Below are 22,012 nucleotides of genomic sequence, written 5' to 3'. Positions count from 1 at the left end.
TCGCAGGTTCCGGTGTAGGAATCCGAGCGAACGGTTTGCCTGTGTTATAATTTGGCCAATGTGTTGGCCAAATGTCAGGTTATTATGGATTTCTACCCCAAGATAAGGCTGGTGGGTCACCTCTTTTAACACCTGGCCACATAGAGTATAGTTTTTAATGTGCGGGTTTGTTGATCTGCTTGTTCGTAGGATGTAGCACTTACTAGTATTAAAGCACATTCCCCAAGTGTTAGCCCATTCCTGAAGTCTAGTCAGGTCACCCTGTAGGTCTTCTTGGTCACTTCCATTTTGAATAGGCCTGTAGCAGGCAGTCATCCGCGAATAACCGCACTGTAGATGCTACATGTGACGGCAGGTCATTAATGAATCGTAACAAGGGCAGGGAAATGTTACATGTATGCAAATGAGGGCGAAGTTAGTTCGCTTGGACCCCTGTTGTTTCTCTTTTTTTTTTTTAAACCGTTGATATTTTGCCTAAACTGACAAAATAAAGTCTCAATTTGAAATGACGTTAAGTGGGTACTCTACCTGCTGTGAAGACGTTTATATTATCTTTAAACATTACACACACAAAATAATTGTTGTTGTTTGGCCAAACGTCACGTTAATTATGGGAGAAAGTACTGTTTAAAATGTTTGCTAATGAGCAAGCTAACTCACTTGCTAGCTTGTGACCGTTAACGGCTATAAGCGTCAGGGACGATATTTCGATTTGTGTTTCTTCCAGTGGGACATTTGGTAAGAATATTAAAAGTTATTTTATTTTCACAAAAAATCGAATTATTTAACTGTGGGTTTATTGGAGCAACCTGCGTTTTGGTTAATATCGGTCCCTTACAGTTAGGTTCCCAAACAACCTGTATCAAAATCATGAGGCCATAAATGACCATTTCAACTTTAGCACAAAGCCATAAACATGTCCTATTATGCAATATAAGCTGTGGGCCAATGTGAGGATAGTTAATGGATTTTGCAGTCAATATTCTCTTTTCCCAAGAAGCTATTTGCAGCTTTTTTCCGATAGTAATTCTCCTGCGATTTGTCAGGCACGTAGCCTGCGTGTGACATAAGTGAAATGCACGTCTTTATGCAAGAGACGACCGCCCGCTTGTTACAGAACCATTCATGAAAGAGTTAGTGTCTTTCCAGGGAATAAATCCAGCCCACTTCGGTCTCGCAGCCTCTTCCTCCTCCTCGGCGAGGGCTGCACATCTGGCAATTTACAGAGAGTAACTAACGCTGGAAGGAGTAATTGGCTGTTTGTTGGACCACTGCCCCGCAAATTGGACCCTTGTTTCGTGGAGGAGATGAATTAGCTCAAGTTCTGGGATATTTATTCACCTTTCGTCCTTTAGGAACTTCTAGATCAGAAAGATTCAAGACCAAGCTCCCCCTCCTTTTCCACTGGAACCGTTATAACCTCCTCATACTGGAAACGTAAGGTATGGCTATACTTGTTTAGTTGTAGTTTGAAATGAAGAGAATAGTGATTTTCCTGCTAAATTAACATTTTTCACAAAGTTATCATGCTGTGTTTCTATAGTTGAAAAAAACAAGGTACACTATCTGGGTATTAACTTCTACCTGATATATTGTATTTAAAGTATGTATTTAAAGAATTAAGATAATTCTGTTAGGCATCAAAGTGCTTTAAAGCCCCATTTATAGTATGTATATTAGTCAAACAAACCTTCACTTTTAGGAAGCTGAATATTGAAGAAAAATGTGAGGAATGTTGCAACAGGAAACTAAATGTGTTCCAAAGCCAAATATTGACTTGGAAAAATAAGAGTTTTCACAGAAATCACTGCTGCTAGATGTCTTGTTTGGTGTACTCAAATGTGTTGATAGAACTTTGTAATAATCATGTATCATTGGGGTAAATATGTTTAGTTAGAATCGAAAATGAATTCCTCACACTCACAATATATGGGTTTTGGCCTGGATGCTCTGTAGCATCTGTTTTCCAGAAAACAAGTGGTGAAAGGGTGCAGTGGTTGGGTTTTTCTGATTCTTTAACAATCGGAAAGGATTACCCTATTATTATGGTGACATTGTTTAATGTTTGTGTTTACATCCCAATGCTACAGTTGGAGATTTGGATGTGGACAAAACAGTAAAGTGGATCAGAAAAAACAACAAAGCATTGCACTTTCTCTTTCTAGGAAATGTTTGACCACCACGTGTTTCCATTTCGATTTGTTCCCCTTCTTTATAGTGTCTTATCCCTTATCTATAATTCAGGTTCTTACATCATCCATTGTATTCCTGCTAATGTGGATCATGCACATATCTGCTTTTTCATATAAAGTTCCACAAAGTTCCTATGAGGTCAAATACATGCTGTGACAAGGCAGTTACATTTTTTCTTTGCATTAGTCGTAGTTTGACAAAAGTTGTGTGTTTGTTTTGGTGGGAATGTGTGCATTCAGTGTCTCATTAAAAGACTTTGTGATGACCGAAGTGTTCTGTATGTTGTGCTGGAGAACTGCTGCTGCTGCTTGTTGATTTGAGACTTTCACAAAACCTGATCCATGAGCTCATTGGTATGGAGAGTCCCTGCTTCAAAGTGTGTGTGTGTGTGTGTGTGTGTGTGTGTGTGTGTGTGTGTGTGTGTGTGTGTGTGTGTGTGTGTGTGTGTGTGTGTGTGTGTGTGTGTGTGTGTGTGTGGTGTGTGTGTGTGTGTGTGTGTGTGTGTGTGTGTGTGTGTGTGTGTGTGTGTGTGTGTGTGTGTGTGTGTGTGTGTGTGTGTGTGTGTGTGTGTGTGTGTGTGTGTGTGTGTGTGTGTGTGTGTGTGTGTGTGTGTGTGGGTGTTTGAGTGAGACAGTTGGTTTGACTAATGCTAAGCACAATAAAATCAGATACTTGGTGGCCTAATGTTATGGAGGTTTCATGTAACAAAGGCTACAAAAGCAATAATGAAATGTTTTAAATGGTGGCGTGGCTCAGAAGACAGACTGTCAGCGTTGCAAACTTGACCATTTTTTTCTAATTTAGCAACTATTTGAGCTAGTGCTGCTATCTTCTTTCATTGGGAAAGGGTTGGCCAAACTCGGCTTGGGTTTTACATTTCAAAATCCACCATACTCTTCATATATTTTCAAGGATTACCAACACATTGTGGCTCAGCCTTAAAAGCCCCTGCAGACTAAAGCTTAGTGTGAACGCGTGTGTCCTTCCATACTCTGTGAAATTGTACTCAGACTGCGCAGTCAGTCTCAGACATGTTTTGGAAAGGGCACCTTACGTTTGTGGTTTCTGTACAAACACATCACACTACTGTATGTGTGTTTCTGAAGGAACAACCCCCTACTCGCTATAAGCTAAGAAGAAGTGTAGCTGTCAGGGTATCAATAGCAGTCTTATGTTAGCATTCACAAACAGAGCCCTACAGGAAGGTTTAAGAGAGCAGGGTGAACATTTTGTGTGAAAAAGGTAGCTTGTTGTATCAGAAAATATGATGACTAATAACCAACAGGAAAAAGAAATCCTGAAACTGGCACGACAACCATGAATACAACTGAACAAAAAAGCTGCTTAAAAGAGGAAAAGTTTCCAGTCAAAGTGCAGCTGTTGATATCAATAATATAAACATTCATGTAACCTTTGTGGTCAGCATGATTGTGCCTAAGCATTTTGGAATCTTCCCTGTTATTCTCCCCCATATCTGAGTCAAGTAAACACTAACCAGATGGTTTGAATCACATTTCATCAATCTTACTTTACTATGTACTGAGTGTATTTTCAGCCCCTCGTTCAGAACACTCCCGGTTTTAACTAAGCTATTTGTATAAATCTTTCATTTAGGGGGCACCAGGGCTGATCAGAGTGGGACCCAAAAGGGTATTTAGGCAAACCGGAGGGTCATTTGAAGGGCAACTAAATGGGAACTTCAGCTGTTTCCCATCTGGTATGATCAAAACTGTACATAAAAGTTTTCAAAGATTGAGCAGATTTCTCCAGGTTAAACATACATTTTAAATAGGGGGGCGTTTAGACATTAAGAGCAGAAAGGGGAGACTTACCGGTCTGTATAAATGTTTTTATTGTCGACTTACTCTTTTCCTTTTTTTTATTTGCAGTTGTAACGATGGAGAAGTCAAGACGCAGGGAAAAGTTAGCAGTCTCTCTTTTGTTTGGGTTGTTGTTACCTTGCTGTTTGGCCCAGACCACACCATCAAACACAGCCACTCGGACCCCCACGCGGACCCCCACACCGTCTCCATCCCCGCAGACCGAACGGCTAAGGGTTAGACTGTCTGGATACCCCAGGAAACACAACGAGGGTCGGGTGGAGCTTTTTTACAAGGGAGAGTGGGGAACCATCTGTGATGACGACTTTGCGATAGCCAACGCCAATGTGCTCTGTCGCCAACTGGGCTTCGTGGAAGCCACAGGATGGACCCACAGCGCCAAATATGGCAAAGGCCAAGGTAAGAGTGACCTCAAACACTTCCTGATGTCAAGATTCTTACTTAATACACTGTGTGCTCTCTCATATGGTTATTTGGTGTTCAAAATGACAGGTTTGGATATACACAGAGGACCTTTAGATAATCCACTCATATCATTTTCTGTTAGTTATATTGTACTGTGAAGAACTTTCTGCCATGAGTGCCCAGAGCACCAACATGTCAAGCAACCAAGTGTCACTTCCAGGCCTGGAATGATTACTTTCCGCAGGCCTGGGAGTGTGCTGCAGTCTCACTGACAGTCTCCCGCCTGTCCAGGGAAAATCTGGCTGGACAACGTGCAGTGTAACGGGGGAGAGAGGAGCATCGACTCCTGCAAGTCTCGCGGCTGGGGCAACAGTGACTGCACTCACGATGAGGACGCCGGAGTGGTGTGCAAAGACGAGAGGATCCCCGGATTTGTGGAATCAAATGTTATTGATGTAAGTTGCTGAATTACATTTTTTTTTAAATCGTAATTTTGTTACAATACTGTTTTTGTGGTTTATTTGGTTAAGAATAAGATGCATTATTTTGTTTTGGTGTGACGTTTATTGTTGTCTTTTATGCCAGTGCCAAAGACAACAATATACATTTTGTGACCACACGCCTAATTTTGCTGTAAAAATGAGGTTCATCCTACAGGCTTATAATCTAATCTCCCACAGTTTATATACTGTCAGATTTAACCAGCATGGAAGTAGTTCAATGGCTCCTCTTTGCCACCTGTAGCTGCTACACACATTCTGTTGATTAGCTCAGCTCTTTACAATGTGTCTGAGCCTGGCAAACGTACAACATGTCCTTTTTAGCCCTCAATAAAAACATTTATAAAGGAGCAGTTTGGTGGTGTCTTGAAGTAGCATTGTTCCATCATTGCAGTCAGTTTTAAAACTCCATTAATATGGCTGACTGGTCCAAGGTGAACAAGGTTGGACCGGGGACTTGTTTTCAGACTCCTGGAAACAGCTTGAATGACTGGATATATGTGTCTCTGTTACATAGAAGGGTCTTATGAAAAAGAGTTAAGTGGGCAGACTTCCAGATGCAGAACCACTCTCACTCTATCCTGCCAGTTGCAGGCCCAGTGAAATGTGGCGTCCAGACTTTAATCTGTGACCACGAGCCAGTTTTGTTTCCAAATAAACCACAGCGGAAGTGACTCATTGCAAGGCTGAATCACGTTTACCACTTATGAGCTGTTTAGACCTAGAATGTAGTCTGTAATGGCTGTGGCCCACTGTTTAGTCTGCTCCTCTCATTAAAGAGTCCTATAGAGACATGCTTCTGTGTGCATGCATGTGTCAGTATAATCTTTATGATCCATTAAGGACAATGTGATTTTCTAAGCATCCTTACCTCATTTAACTATCAATCATCAGTGTCCTTTTTTAACGAATTTACCTGATTTGATTTAGAAGCAAATTTGAATCTGGAATTATGTATTATTATAAAAAAACATCTGATTGTTCTCCACTTTCTCCAAACAGGCTCAGGTGGATGAGAAACAGATAGAGGAGGTGCGGCTGCGGCCTGTAGTCACCACTGCCAGAAAGAAGCTGCCCATCACGGAGGGCGTGGTGGAAGTGAAATATAAAGACGGCTGGGCGCAGATCTGCGACCTGAGATGGACGATCAAAAACACTCATGTGGTCTGCGGCATGCTGGGATTCCCGCATGAGAGGAAAGTCAACAAGAACTTCTACAAGTAAGATAATAGCTCGACTTCCACCAATAATATCTGATTCTGGCTCATGAGGTTAAAGCTGTGACTTTTTACACAGACAGCAAAGTAGGAATGGACTATTAGGTCTTCAAAATTGTAAAAGGATTGATCTAACCCTATATTTCGTAATTTAGTGGAAATAGACTGTTGCTCATCTACATGGTAACTTAAAGGTAGAATTTGATATTTTGGAAATTTGAAATACACTCACTTGCTTTCTTTTTAAGATAAATAAGAAGATTTGAACAATTCTTGTGTATTTACAGTCAATTAGAAGCTTCAGCTAGCAGCTTGTTAGTTTGCCATTAAGATAAGAAACGCCTATAACGCGAGTAAAACAGGTAAGGTGTGCTAACCAGCATGATAGGTGCTTCCTGTTTTACTGTCAATGCAAAGCAAAGCTAAGCTGGCTTTCTGCTGGTGATGGCCTCATATTTAAAAAAAGTGGTTGACAGTGGTTAAGATGCATAAATGTCATGTGCAGTTTGCCTTATGCAAGTGCCCAAAACAAGTTTCCAGTTTATGCAAATCTAAGAAACAATAAAGTATTCTAAATCGGGGTTGGACTCAGATGTGCATAACCCAACATGTGGAATTACTTCATCTCAAACAAAGGGGCAGTCTAATCGTTTTGTGTACGCAGCTACATTCAACTATTAGATCTTTCTTTGCTTCTATGAACCAGCAGAGGGAATTAGGCCACTTTGCTCTGATGATGTAACTTTCTCCTTCACTCGGGTCGGGATGATTGCTGGTTGACATTCCTGGGCTTTAGTCTGTAAAACAAAGTGGCAACAATGTAACCGAACCACAAGCAGGATTTGTAGACATAAAGAGTGGACATTAGGAACTTCTGTTTACGGAAACCTTTTCTACCATCTGCCAGAACTGCAGCTGAACAACAAAGCACATGATGATTGTTCTCTTCCATGTGCCTCTTGATATAGAAAAAAACACAACCTTTTTTTGTGTGTCTTGGTCAGGTCACATATTTCATGTTCTTGGTTTGTTTTATCACTTTAACAGGACGTGCCTGCAGGGATGGAAAAGTGCAACCAAAGTGTGTTTTGCCCATCATGTTTTTCATCTGCAGGGCTTTCTTTGGCACTGATAGTTAAGACTATTAACAGACAACACACTTATATATATATATATATTTGTTTTTATATTGGGACCTTTAATGGTCACACATGCAGAGCACACAGCACACACAGTGAAATGTGTTCTCTGCTTTTAACCCATCCTAGTACCAGGAGCCTAGTACTAGGAGCAGTAGGCAGCTATTGCACAGCGCCCGGGGAGCAATGGGAGTGAGGGGGGAAGGGGGGTGTCCGGTGCCTTGCTCAAGGCAGGGCAGGAGGTGAACTGGGACCTCTCCAAGTAGCAGTCCACACTCCATTTTTAGGTCTGGTCGGGGACTTGAACCGGCGACCCTACGGCTCACAGTCCAATCCCCTACTGACCGAGCCACTGCCGCACTTTATTATTAATGAGGGATTGATACTTTTTGCATCATCATTCTCTTCATTTCACTGATAAACATTATAATATACTAGTTCATATTGCCATTTTAATACAATTGTAGTTATTCACCTTGTGATTATATTAGAAAGAAAAATGTTTTCTCTCTCGATCTACTAATCCTAAAATCTGCAAATTGTTTCAGCCGTGAATGAAAATAATTGTTAGTTGTTGCCCTAAAATCAGGATCTATATTACGTACGTCTTATATGTTATGTGTAATATCGCACACTTGGGCAGAAACCAAACATTAAAGGTCAGGTTACAACAATGTACGAAACGATATTGACTTTAGACAAACCAGTGATATTTTAGGTGCGCTTGCAGACCTCCACTTTTTTTACCGAGTTTGTTCTTCCAGTATGACTGCACACATTCCTGGCTGCCCTACAGCTGAAGCAGTTTTATTCAGATGGTTCACAGTAGTCTGAGGGGAAATGTGTGTTTTCTCTCAAATGTGTGTGAAGGCTGAGGCTCAGGGGAATGATCCGGGGTTGGGGCGAGAGGTCACATAATGAACAGACAACAACGCCTGGAAAGAAGCCAACATACATTAACCAACAGTCAATCTGTTCTGTGGTGCCTGTCCTTATTTAGTCTTTTTGGGTTACATAGTCTAACAGGGGCTGAAGATGGAAAACCGACTTTTCACAATTGTTTTAAAGTCGAATCCAGGTTTACATTTTACTGAATTCCTTGAAATGTACATACAGAGACAATAATTTTAGATACTGCATTTTGTAGGTGTAAAATACCATCCGTGTTATTTAGGTCATCCAGTTTCTTTACTTCGTTAAGGCATGCTTAAAGTTTAGTAATTTGCTTGGTTGATCTGGCTCGATCAGTAGATATATAATTGGGTATCATCTGCATAAAAATGAAAGTTTATGGAGTCATTTCTTATATTGTTTACGAAGCATATGTACTGTATATATATTTATAGTGACTAAATACGAGACCTTTTTCTAATCGGTCTAAGTTCTATGAGCAACTTTGGCTTGCGTGGAAGATTCATCGTTAACACACACAAACCTAAGACCCTTCAGATAAAAAGGACTTAAACCATACCCAATTTCTGTCTGCATTAAAATAAGTATTCTGAAACCAGTACCAAGTTTAATGAAAAGGAGGATTTTCACGAGTCTTAATAGATTTTGAGGAACATTTAAGGGATTATCTTTGCCAAGAATGCACGAAGCAAGAGAGCTGGTCATATTTCTTCTCAAATACAATGAGGTAGAGAGCGCCAGCCATTAACACGTAGATACTGTATTTATTAATCAGTTGTAACGGCATGAGACTCAAGACAGCCTCCGTAGTTCTGAATAGTTGAAATGGTTCTGTAATTGTGATCATACCTCGTTGACCTGAAGTCTGTAACACGATATACTGGAGAACTTGTGGAATGTCAAAAATGTTAATCACCGCTGACCCTCCAGTACTTCTTACCTTAAAGACATGTGTTTGGAGCCCAGAGACAGTGTGTGTGTGTGTGTGTGTGTGTGTGTGTGTGTGTGTGTGTGTGTGTGTGTGTGTGTGTGTGTGTGTGTGTGTGTGTGTGTGTGTGTGTGTGTGTGTGTGTGTGTGTGTGTGTGTGTGTGTGTGTGTGTGTGTGTGTGTGTGTGTGTGTGTGTGTGTGTGTATATTTGCAGACTGTGTATATGTGTGTGTTTGCATGTAGTCTCACTCCTCTATGTGATGAATTTGGATGTCTCACTGTTGCAGACGTCTGACAAAGCGAGCAGCTGAGAAGGTCTCCAGGCCAAAGGTTAATGTTTCAGCCGGTGGAAGGTACACTGTCACCGGAAAACCCACCGTCTGCAAACTGTAGTTTAGACAGTGGGTTTCCTGTAGGTAGTAGACAATAACCATTTAGCGCCTCTCTTTAGCTAATTGTCCTTTCTTTTTAATATCATAGTATCATGATGTGCAGCATGTGAATAGGTTCTAGATTTTAGTTATCTTGCTTAAAGTACCGTTTGCCTTGCTTGGATGTTGAGTTTTCTCATTACTTCTACAAAAAGTGAATAACCCACTAACATAGACTGTTTGTTGTTCATGATATTACCATTTAATATCATGCTTTAACTATTACACCTACCTCTAAAATCTAAAAGCAATGCCATACGCCAAACTAAATCAATGTGGTAACCTGAGGTTCACATTGGAACGATAGAAAAACTACAATCATGGTAGCCTATTTTTTTTACTAACAAACATAATGTTAATGATCATGCTTTACATGTCATACACGACATGGCCAAAGGTATATGGACAGCTAAACAGTAAAACCATTTGGTCTACTTCCAGTTCCTCGAGGTACATAGTCAGTGAGTTACAATAGATGGCGGTTTTGAAAAACAGACAGGAATACCAGCACGGAAAGCAAAACATAAATCCATCCATCCATCTTCTCCCGCTTATCCGTGGTCGGGTCGCGGGGGTAGCAGTTCCAGCAGAGAGCCCCAAACTTTCTTTTCGCTGGCGACATCAACCAGCTCTGACTGGGGCATCCCAAGGCGCTCCCATGCCAGTGAAGAGATATAATCCCTCCACCTGGTCCTAGGTCTACCCCTTGGTCTCTTCCCAGCAAAACATAAAGCGATACATTATTTAGCTTTCTGCTGGTACTCCTGTCTGTTTCTCCAAACATCTACCTCTGCCTCTACTGTACTACTATAAGTGTTATTCACTGACTTTAGAAAAGCTCCGGTTACAACACCACTTAAAAAATTGGAACTATTCCTTTAATAATTTTCCAAAACTACACCAGAGTATGTCGAAGATTGTCTACATACTTTGACCATGCAGTGTATATGGGTCTGTCATGATGAAACGTATCAAAATAAATTTTTATTCCCATTTGTGTTTATATACATATCTTTTTTGAAAGGATGTGTCACCTACAACAAATCTGTGTGACTTTTGAGTATAACATACAATTTATAAGAAAATACTGAAATGTGTTAAAGACTGTATTGTAAATGTTGAAGGGGGCACATCCTTTTGAAGAGTGTCATTACATTTAACATAATTGTGCATCATGTAACCTTTTGTTACTATGATTGTTTTCACTTGGTCACCTCATTTGTCTCTTCCTAACTGTGCGGTCTAACCCGTGTTTACCTTGCAGGCAGACACCCAAAGCTAAAGCTAACTCTAAGACTAAACAGAGCAGTCCTGGCAAAAGGTAATCTTAGGATAAACAGTTTGGACGGTAAATAACCAAAACACTTCCCGAAGTCTCACAAACAAATGTCCGTTAGACTTCCCCAAAAAATGTGTAGACCCAACACCTCCAGTGCGAGCACCTGCCCTGAAATTGTGGTTGGTTTCAGAACAAAATAACAAAAAGCTTTATCCACCAAACTGTGACTACATATTAAGCTTTTGTTTTTCCTTTTGTTCAAAGTATTCATATTAATTTAGACAATGTCTTTGGTAATTTGTGTGAGGATGATGTTATTCTTACTATAACATGAGCAGGTGGTGGTTTGTTCCTTTGTCGATCAGGAACTACGTCATTCATTTATTTGTGTGGTCTTTTTAGTTATATATCTGTTTTTGTTTTTTCAGATTGTCATATTGTTAATTGTCACTGTATACTTTTAATGCTAGTAACGCATCATTTCATTTATTTAATAATTTGCATTGTCCCAAATCTAAAACATATACTAATTCGATGAATGTTTTGAGTTTGTAGTGTGGTAAAACCAGAAAAGAGACAACAATTAGTAATGTTATTTGCTGTTAATGGAGATGCTGCTCACAGCTGAACAGAAATTATAATACATTTTGATTGGTGCTGAACATCTTAAAAAAAAGTTACAAAACTGAAAAAAATACTATTTTAGTGTCTCTTGCCAAAGTTTATTTAGATATTGATATTTTAGTTTATACAGCATACTATAAGTATACATAGGTCACACATTTGGTATGGATTTCGGACACAGTACATTTTTTCATTCCTCCAGGTTGTATTTGGAGCGTCAGAAGAATCACTTCCACGTCCACTCGGTGGCGTGTGCAGGCACAGAGATCCACCTGGCAGCCTGTCCTCTGCAGTTCAGCAAGCCCAACGCAACGTCCAGCTGCGAGGGCGGCATGCCGGCCGTTGTCAGCTGCATGCCGGGGCCGCTGTTCATTCAAAACAAAGGCTTGAAAAAGAAACCTAAAATATCGGTAAGGCAGCTCGTTTTTCACATTTTGACTTTTCATTGTGGAATAAAACACAGCTGTAACATATAACATGTGTCCCAATAAGCCATGACAGTGAGCTAGCATGCCAGTATGCAGAGGTGTGGACTCGAGTCACATGACTTGGACTCGAGTCAGACTCGAGTCACAAATTTGATGACTTGAGACTCGACTTGACAAAATCACAAAACACTTGCGACTCGACTTGGACTTGAACACCAATGACTCGGGACTTGACTTGGACTTGAGCCTTCTGACTTGAGGTGACTTGATCATTTAATTCAGAGGTCTCCAACACGCCGATCGCGAGATGCCGTTAGAAGAGCAGACTCCCGTTGGGGAGAGCAGAATCTTCAGCCGCTTATACTCTTGCTGAGAATCCTTGCAGGCAGGGGCGGGTCTTTATTTAGCTGGATGGATATTTAGATGCGAGGACACACTAGGATCATACTATTATGTGAAAGAAGGGTGGGGGGCACAGCAGGTGTAGTGGTACAGGCCAGCTGCACAGAGCGACGGGGAAACGGATTTAAATGCAAGCGTGTCGGAAAAAGTCAAGAAATGAGCAAAAACCGAAAAAAGAAGCAGCATCTGGCTGCTTTTCAATGATATTGGAGAAAGCAAAGCTGAGTGCAGGATTTGTAAAATGAAAATAACCTTCAGAGCAGGGTTTTTTTTTGGTAACCACTCAGGATTTATTGTCAGAGGTGGGGGAAGTTCAGATCTTGTACTTGAGTAAAAGTATCAGTGAATACGCATGCAGTTACAATAAAAAGTCCTGCATTCAAAATGTTACAAGTAAAAGTACAAAAGTATTTGCATCAAAATATAGTTAAAGTACCACCTGCAGAGAGATCTAGATGCAAGTGTTATTTTCCCCATAGAGACCGCCTGGCTGCACATTATCCCTTGCATAAAGATAGATTGTGGGTCCCTTACAACATGTTGTACACAGTGGAAATAAACATGCTGGTCACCTCAACCTCAGGGATCTTATCAATTAAACTCCTTCTGAATCAAACTGTCATGGTAGCCTTACCTTACTGATCCCTCTTAAAATAGAAAAACACGTTACTTTACCAGCAGAGAGAAAATGGATTATTAAATTATTAATGTGACTAATAAAGGGCAGTTTGATTATTAAGAATTATTCTGTTGATCGATGTCATTACATTTGGTGAAAAGCACATAATGACTTGTTTAAGATTCGTTTTGTCAACGTTTAGGACTTGGACTTGACTTGAACTTGTCCAACCTGACTTGAGACTCGACTCGGACTTGAGCGCAAAGACTTGAGACTTGACTCGGACTTGCAAAACAATGACTTGGTCCCACCTCTGCCAGTATGAGAAACCTGACGCACCTTAGAGCCTGTAGCCAATATTTATTTATTATTTGCACCTGTGCTTTTTCCGTCAAAATGTACTCTGGAAGTTAACGGCAACAAATATCTTCAGGTTTTCATTTGTTTTATCAGAATCAGAATTATTACCAATTTATTACCAGGTAGGTTGACACGTAAGAGGAATTTGACTTGTTGTCATGGTGCATACATAAAAGTAAAACAAAAATGAAAAAACACAGATGGAGAAGCATTTTAAGAAAACTATAATAACATTAAAAAATATTAAAAATAATAAAAGATATTGCTGCACGATGTCCCCTTTCTTTACCTTTCCAGTCTTATCTGTCCTGTCTCCACATTATGGGCAAAATTGCAAATAAAATCCTCTGTATATATATCTCCATTACCCAGTTATTAAATATTATTACCCAATAATAGCCAAAGAGATGATTGCCAATGTTGGCCAGTCTGCTCATACTAACTTTAACGTGTGTACTGGTTTTCCAGAACAACGTGAGGCTGAAGGGAGGTGCCAAGCTGGGTGAGGGTCGGGTGGAGGTGCTGAAGGGCAACGAGTGGGGCACCGTGTGTGACGATCGCTGGAGCCTGCAGTCGGCCAGCGTCGTCTGCAGGGAGCTCGGCTTCGGCAGCGCCAAGGAGGCTCTCACCGGAGCCCGCATGGGACAAGGTAAGGAAAAACACTGTATGACTTAAGGACGAAATCTAAACTCTCACTTAAAGGTCACCTATTGTGCAAATCCACTTTTTCATGTCTTTCATACATCAACATGTTTCCCCTCTGTGGAAAGAGATTCGGAAAGTTTCAGAATAAAAAGATTCTCTCTCTTTTTGTCCTGATCCATTTCTATAAAAACCTGTCTGAAAATGAGCTGATCAGATTTTGGCCACTTTATGATGTCATAACGATTTTTTTGGCTTGTGTAACCATTAGCCAATCAGCAACCGAGGTAATATTCTCAAACAAAACTAAAACGTTTGGGAACCACTGATGGTTGGAGTTAAAGACGTTGTAGCTTCAGACAGAAGTCCAGTAATAAGTGGAAAGGAGGTAGTCTGTGTTTGAGTTGAGGCTCAAACATTTTTGGAAAATTCAACCAAAGTGTGATTTGGCACGCCTTATGACGAGGCAGCGCTCCATCCTGTACAAAGGTCCAAAGGTTTGCCCTGCATACGTTTCCATGTCAGCTAACCTCTCAGCTCTACTAACTGAGGTTTTACTTGTCCAGTGATGGTTTTTCTGCATCATTAGAAAGAAGAAGTATCATTTAAAGTGATGCAACCATGATGAGATGCTATTGACTTCAATACAAATATAACAGACACGCTTGAATATGACAAAATGGTTCAATTGTAATTGACACATTTCCGCAAGCAAAGCCAATTCTGCGATTCGCATTCAATCCCTCTTAACTGCTGAAGTGTATAACTGTCCTCAGGTCAGTCATTGCCGTCCATCTACAGTCTGTCTTTTCTCTCAGGTCATCTCTGACAATCTGTTCGCAAAAGGAGGGCACATTCCTGAACTGATTCCTCATGTGGAGCTTATTTTAATAAGTAAAGGAATGTTGTTCATGAAGACAGACAAGAAACAAAGGCATGAAAGAGGATTTGGAACATTTCATGAATTTTATAAATCCATCTTGTGTCTGGATAAAATTGTATTAAAAGCATTATGATAAGTATTACAATATTTGTCTTAGTGTGTGTGTTTGTCTTGAGAACATGGAGGTATGTGTAGTTTTATGTAAACTGCCCGGAGATTCCACTAAAGAAGAAACAAACGGTCTTTTGAAGGGCGTTTCTCGGGACCGCTGGGTGGGGATGTCTTCTTTCGTGTGTGTACATCAGGATTTCTACCACAGAGGAAGTGGGGGGAAGAGACTCTTTCAACCTTCTCTGTGCTCAGAGACCACCTGGTTGAATTCATCTGGGAAACTTTCCTTAACGTCACCTCAGAAATGTCAGAATACAATCAGCTCATGGTGGAGTGAGTTTAGAGGGTGAACGTAAACCAGGGTGTCGCTGACAGGGAACATGCATGCTCAGCAAACATGCCTCAGGCTAAAAAGTGTTGTTTGTAGTTTGAAAGGCATTCAAGACTGGATCCCCCATAACTTGTAGTTCTTTGTGGAAACATATACAAATTAAACATTACAGCATTACAAATTTGAAAAACCTCAATTTAAAAATGCCTTTTTGTGGCTTTTTATGGTCTTTACTAAAATGCCTTTAATTTTGTATCCATGAAATTGTACATATTAAAGATGAAAGAAAATTGCTACAATGGAGTTTTTGAATCAAACTCATCTGTTACCTGTGACATTTTGATTTAGTTTGGGGGTTAAATGAAACAGTGAATTCACCTGCACCCAATTTGTCATAAAGCTTTGAAATGTGCATGATTTGTACTTTTCCCAGTTGTACCCCATTAAAACTTACTTTATTTTTAAACACCTATTTGCTACTAATTAATATAATAGATTTTTAAAGGACCTAATTCAATGAATCTTCATCTGATAGAAGTAGAATCTTAGTATACACATATCTTATATCTGAAAGTCAGGTTTTGTCAGCTTTATATGTATTGTTTACTCAAGGAGCTCTAAATATAAAAGTGGAGAGAATGGATCCAGACCATCGCTTCGCTTTGAACTTAAAACTAAATCCATAAAAAAGTTGACCATCTTTCACTTTAAAGCTAATTTCTGTCTTTCTGTACAGGAATTGGTCCGATCTACATGAACGAGGTGAAGTGTGTCGGCCAGGAGAGATCCATCTGGAACTGCCCCTTTAAAAACATCACATCGGAGGACTGTCAGCACGTGGAGGACGCGGCTGTCCGCTGCAACGTGCCCTACATGGGCGTGGAGCACTCGGTCAGAGCTGAACCTCTTTACTACAACGTTCATCTTTAAAATGTGCTTCAAATTTGAGGAAGAGTTAGAAAACTGATTGAATGGTTTATACTGTTATTACACTATGTATTGCATTAGACAGTACAAGAAATGATATAGATTACTTGTGATTTTTTTTTTACTTTCTTACGCTTTCATGAATGTAGCATAGGCAAACACGGTATAATGTCTTGTCTTGTTTTTTTCTTGCTCTAAAATTCCTTTTGGTTTTCCCTAACTTGAGATTTAGACCAGAGAAATCTCAAATGTTTCTCACAACCAATGCTTTTTCACTGCTTTCACATTTTGTTCAATATATTCTAAACCAGGTCCGTAGCTTGAAACCCGCTCAGCTCCGAATTAATTTATGGTTTAGAAATTAATGAACACAAAGTATTTTTTTGGGACAGCGGCAATTTCCTTTTAACACAGAGTATTTCTGGTTTTGCAGTTTGTATTTACCCAAATCATACTCTATTCCATGTTTCCTGTGGATACACATTCAGGCTGGATTTAGTGGAATGAAAAGTCTTCCCTTTTATCTTAATGATAGTTTTCAATTCGACTTACATGCATTTAAACCATGTTACATTTCAAATGTAAAATAACAAACCTTCCAGAGATAAAGGTAGACTTTCTATCCAGCCTGGCCCTTGTGGATCTGTGCTCTGCTTCCTGGTCTCTAACCCTCGGCCCCGCACAGATCCGGCTCGCGGGAGGACGGACCCGTTACGAAGGCCGTCTGGAGGTGCTGAGCTTGGACTCTAATGGGACGCTGAGCTGGGGTCTGATCTGTGGAGAGACCTGGAACACCAGGGAGGCCATGGTGGCCTGCAGGCAGCTGGGCCTGGGCTACGCTAACCAGGGCGTGCAAGTAGGTTACTAACAGCACTAAAGCAAACCTCCTGCAGCAGAGCGCAGCTGCCTTTTGGTATATTTGACATGTGCAAATATACCCAACTGAATACAGTTAGTGCTTTGCATATGTGTTCAAATATATCCAATACTTCTGTGTTCAGTCACATATTACCTTATATGTGTAGCATACTAAAACCTGTTATTAGAACTGGTAACACATTCAAACATAGTCCTTAAACTTTTGGTTCACATGGTTTGAACTATCCCTTTAATGTCTGACAGTAGATTATACGTTTCACATTGGGGTAGAAGCTACTTCTCCTACATGGAAGAACACGATACTGTTGTGGTCTTTTTTATGTGGGCTGTCAAACCAGACTCACATGAAGTTTCTATTCAAACTCAAAGCTACTCACCACTCGAGCTGAAGTGGGAACCTCATCTGGAAAACACTCTCCCGCCTAGAAAATCTAACAAAAACTGCTGCTTCAATAAACATTTTCCACTTCTGGAGGACTGTATATGATGTTAGCTTGAGCCCAGACAGTTCAGAGACAGGACAGGAAGTGTGTCCCGTCACTGACTCCCAGCAGGGCCTTTCTGCAGATCCGGATAGTGGGCGGCCGGACCACGTATGAGGGCCGGGTGGAGGTTCAGGTGGGCTCCAAGTGGGGCACAGTGTGCAGCGCAGGCTGGACCACAAAGGAAGCCATGGTGGTGTGCAGGCAGCTAGGGCTCGGATACTCCATGCATGCCATCACTGTAAGTAGGACAAACAAAGAATGAAGAGATTTGTTCTTCTGTGAGAAGTGGAACAAATGTATTCGTAACAGGATGAGATGCTGTGGTGAAAGAAGGTTCCAGATCTTTACTAAAGTCAAAGTAGCAATCCAACAGTTTAAAAACAATCGTTGTACAAAAGTTTCCATCCAAAATCCTAAGAAAAAGAACTAAATCACTTCAATGTTGCATTTGTTGAAGGTGGGGTTTATTCTTAATACTTCATACACTGCTGGGTATAAGGACTGATTTTAATATTTCAATATCTGCAGAACTTTTTCGTCCTGCAGTGAACATAAACTGATTGTTACACTGTCATCATCCTGCAGCCATAAACGAGTCCTGAACATCTACTGTTTTCAACATCTAACTGAACTCTCTGAAAGGCTCTTTCCTGATCGATGCACCGTGTTTCTCTCTGTTTGCACGTTTGTCTATCCCCATCTAAGGAGACCTGGTACTGGGACAGCAGCAATGTGACGGAGATGATAATGAGCGGCGTGAAGTGCACAGGAAACGAGATGTCTCTGAGTCAGTGTCAGCACCACAAAACAGTCAGTTGCCAGAAAGCAGCGGCAAAGTTTGCAGCAGGAGTCATCTGCTCGGACAGTGAGTGACAGAAACTAAAGGAAAAATATATATAATATACATATTATATAATTGATTATCATACTTGATTCCAGATTTAAAGATTCAAAGGCTTTATTGTCATGCACAAAAGGTACAACGTAGTTTTGGTAATGAAAATCCAAAGTCCCAGGCTTCTTTCACAATGCAACATACTATACTTAAGACACAGAAAGAATACAATTGTGACATAATGATTCACATAATAAACAGGAATAAGAAAAACAAGATAAAACAGAAGTAAAAGTAAATAAGGTACAGTCAAATAAATACTGTATACTGAGTAAATGTAATCCATTATAATATGAATACTCCTCCTGTGTGCAGCGGCCTCTGATCTGGTTCTGAACGCGTCGCTGGTCCAGCAGACGGTCTACATCGAGGACCGTCCTCTGCACATGCTCTACTGCGCTGCGGAGGAGGACTGCCTCTCAAAGACGGCAGCGCAGGCCAACTGGCCGTACGGTCACCGCCGCCTGCTGCGCTTCTCCTCTCAGATACACAACATCGGCCGAGCTGACTTCAAGCCCAAAGCTGGGCGACACTCCTGGGTCTGGCACGCCTGTCATGGGTAATGTCGTCTTCATTTAACAGGTCTTAGAATACACACCCATTATTGCTCTTCATCTTTTTTCATCCAGAAATACATCAGATTTCATGGAATATTGCCGTTTCTAGCTTTTTGGGGGCCCTATGCAAGATGCTGTTTGGAGGCCCTATTTTTTTCAAACTACAATGGGGGGATTCCGAAGCCTTTAAGATGATCTGTGGAGATGCATCAATCTGTTATACTTTAAGAGGAAAACAGGCTAAATTTACGAAAACCAAGCAATTGAACCTCAATAAATGCAAGAGATGCAGCATTTTCTCAACAAAGTTTAATTTACATTTTTCATCTTCCTCAGACGTCATTCATTGGGTGACAGCCCAACGATGATTTGGACTTTATTACCCCACAAATACAAGCCGCAGCTTTGCTATTATTGCAGTTTAGTTGTGTTTATATCCTATATTTGATTTTTAAGCATAATGCTTCACTGTCTACAAATACAGACGGCTAATTTTAATTCTCCCCAAATGTTTTGAGGCTGGACCTGAACTTTCAGCTTGGGGGCCCCCTAGTGGCCGCGGGGGCCCTATGCATCCACATAGTCCGCCTATAGGAAGAAACGGCCCTGGGATATTTGATTCTCCACTTTAAGTATAAACATTGTTTTTGAAGGGTGTGGAATAAAATTGTTTAGCAGATGCTAGTTTACATATTTGAAATGAAGGTTTTTTTAATTTTGAAATTGTCTCTGTATTTTACAGCCACTACCACAGCATGGACATTTTCACCCACTATGATCTGCTGAGCGGAAACGGTACAAAAGTGGCCGAGGGACACAAAGCCAGCTTCTGTCTGGAGGACACAGACTGTCAGGAGGGTGAGTCTGATCAAAACAAATACAATTTTATGTTAATAGCACAATATTACAAACTACAAATGTGTCTCAATCTATGCAACATAACACTCCCTTTGTCCTTAGACGCCTTCATTCAAGATTAAGTTAATCATTTTGCCCCTCAGGTGTTTCTAAGCGCTACGAGTGCGCCAACTTTGGGAATCAGGGCATCACTGTGGGCTGCTGGGATTTGTACCGTCACGACATCGACTGCCAGTGGATCGACATCACAGACGTCAAACCTGGAAACTACATCCTGCAGGTGATCATGTTCACAAAGCAAATACCACAATAATGTGTGCGTGTAATGTACCGTTGTGTTTTAATCTCTGATTGTCTACCCTGTTACAAAAATGTTTTTTTATGTTTCTACACAGATTGTGATTAACCCAAATTACGAAGTGGCTGAGAGCGACTTCACCAACAACTGCATGAAATGTAACTGCAAATATGACGGACATCGAATCTGGCTCCATAACTGCCACATTGGTAAGCAGTCAAAAAAAACTACCAAATTAGTAAATGTTGTAAGTGGTGCTCGTTTTCAGATTATTGTTTGTTATTTTATCAATATTTCTATCGTTTATACAACTTTAATGGGCCCAGATACTTGTGATTGTTCGTCTATGTATACAAGTAAATACATATTATTGTTGCTTTCTTCATCCCTACAGGTGATGCATTCAGCGAGGAGGCAGAGAGGAGGTTTGAGAAATACCCCGGGCAGCTCAATAACCAGATTCCTTCAATAAATCAACAATAACTTCCCGACATATGCGCCCCAGAGTCGGGGAATAAAAACACTTTACAGGTTTAAAAACAAAAGACAAACATTTGTATTTTCAGGTTAAAAACTGGATTTCCTCACATCATTCGGAGTTATGGAAGAAGCCAACAGTAATTTCCTGCGGTGAATGTCTTTTTATATTATACTTGAATATTCAAGTTTTTTTTTTTTTTTCTCAGTCAGTGAGCTAATGCTATATTTTTTATTACAAAAAATTAAGAATGTTATGAATGTTCAGAGTTATGGGTGAAGCATCTTTATAAAGATATATTTGTCTAAATATTATACAAGTTAGCAGATCAACAAATAGATAAAGTACTATTCAAAAAATGTTGCAAGTATAATACCAGTAATCTTGTTCACAGAACAAACTGTAACACACCTGCCTCCACACTATTTATTGCTTAAATCGGTGCTCAAGAACACTTAGCATTGTTGTCAGTTTTCCATCTGCTTTAGTCTTGATGTAGTGTATTATTATTATTAATAAAAGTAATCTAGGGTTTGAATGTAGATGTTATCGGGCAACAACAACAAAAAGTACACTTACCCTCAACAATGTCTGAATGTAAGCTGAACTGCTGCACCGAATAAAGAGGAGAGGAATACACATTGTGCTGCACCCTTTTTGTTCAATTTATTTAAAAAATAAAATGTTGGTGGGTTCCTGGAGGTTTAGGGTTTCCGTTTAACACTTTTGGCCATGTTTTCTACTTTGGTTGCATATGTCCACCAGTCATGACAGTTCAAACCCCAGATTATAATCAGGTTTCTCGATAAATAGGTTTTTCACAGAGCAAATTGGTTTAGTTCATAAAAACATAAGAAAAATGAAAGAAATATGTTAGTGTTTTCAGTAAAACTGTCTTTTAAACAAAAATATATAAAATAAGGTTCTGTACATACATTACCTCACGAGAAGTCAGGGCCGTTTCTAGCTTTTTGGGGGCCCTATGCAATATGCTGTTTGGGGGCCCTAGTTTTGACAGTTTTTTAACCACAATGGGGGAGGGATTCCGAAACCTTTAAGATGATCTGTGGAGATGCATCAATCTGTTACACTTTAATAGGAAAACAGGCTAATTTCCCGAAAACCAAGCAATTGAAAATTACAAAAAATGATATTAAAAAGGTAAACAATAAGGCTCCTCTATGTCAATACATGCAAGAGATCCAGCAATGCTGCCAGCCCAACGATGATTTGGACTTTATTACCCCAAAAACCCAAGCCACAGATTTGCTATCATTGCAGTTTAGTCGTGTTTATATCCTACATTGGATTTGTAAGCATATAATGCTTCACCGAACACACAGTGGTGACTGGTCATTAGGGGCAGGTGGGGCACAGCCCCACCTCGTG

At 40.3% G+C, this 22,012-nt stretch overlaps 1 protein-coding gene across 5 annotated transcripts; it reads left to right on the top strand.

Moving 5' to 3' along the window:
* Positions 1–1,146: 1,146 nt before the first annotated feature.
* Positions 1,147–21,264, top strand: loxl3b (lysyl oxidase-like 3b). 5 transcript variants are annotated; one of them, XM_034111787.2, is made up of 17 exons: positions 1,147–1,442; positions 4,083–4,433; positions 4,731–4,894; positions 5,942–6,159; positions 9,424–9,489; positions 10,832–10,888; positions 11,673–11,880; positions 13,748–13,928; positions 15,983–16,137; positions 16,859–17,029; positions 17,620–17,775; positions 18,243–18,402; positions 18,748–18,991; positions 19,732–19,847; positions 19,991–20,127; positions 20,243–20,354; positions 20,540–21,264. In XM_034111787.2, exons 2-17 carry the CDS (start codon positions 4,091–4,093, stop codon positions 20,626–20,628), a joined length of 2,577 nt encoding a protein of 858 aa, XP_033967678.1. In that variant the 5' UTR covers positions 1,147–1,442; positions 4,083–4,090; the 3' UTR covers positions 20,629–21,264. The 5 variants fall into 5 exon arrangements, with proteins under 5 accessions (XP_033967678.1, XP_033967675.1, XP_033967674.1 ...); XM_034111784.2 differs by lacking the exon at positions 17,620–17,775 and having other exon boundaries at positions 1,148–1,437; XM_034111783.2 differs by lacking the exon at positions 17,620–17,775 and having other exon boundaries at positions 1,148–1,442.
* The last annotated feature ends 748 nt before the right edge of the window (positions 21,265–22,012 follow it).

Source organism: Pseudochaenichthys georgianus, chromosome 22 (genome assembly GCF_902827115.2).
Source record: "Pseudochaenichthys georgianus chromosome 22, fPseGeo1.2, whole genome shotgun sequence".
Taxonomy (NCBI): Eukaryota; Metazoa; Chordata; class Actinopteri; order Perciformes; family Channichthyidae; genus Pseudochaenichthys; species Pseudochaenichthys georgianus.
This window is presented reverse-complemented; position numbering and strand designations above follow the sequence as displayed.

Excerpts from the sequence above, each read along its gene's own strand:
- loxl3b (XM_034111787.2), top strand. The coding sequence starts at position 4,091 with ATGGAGAAGTCAAGACGCAGGGAAAAGTTAGCAGTCTCTCTTTTGTTT. Across the intron at positions 11,881-13,747 it reads AAAAGAAACCTAAAATATCG|AACAACGTGAGGCTGAAGGG; the intron begins GTAAGGCAGCTC and ends CTGGTTTTCCAG. Across the intron at positions 20,355-20,539 it reads GCTCCATAACTGCCACATTG|GTGATGCATTCAGCGAGGAG; the intron begins GTAAGCAGTCAA and ends TCATCCCTACAG.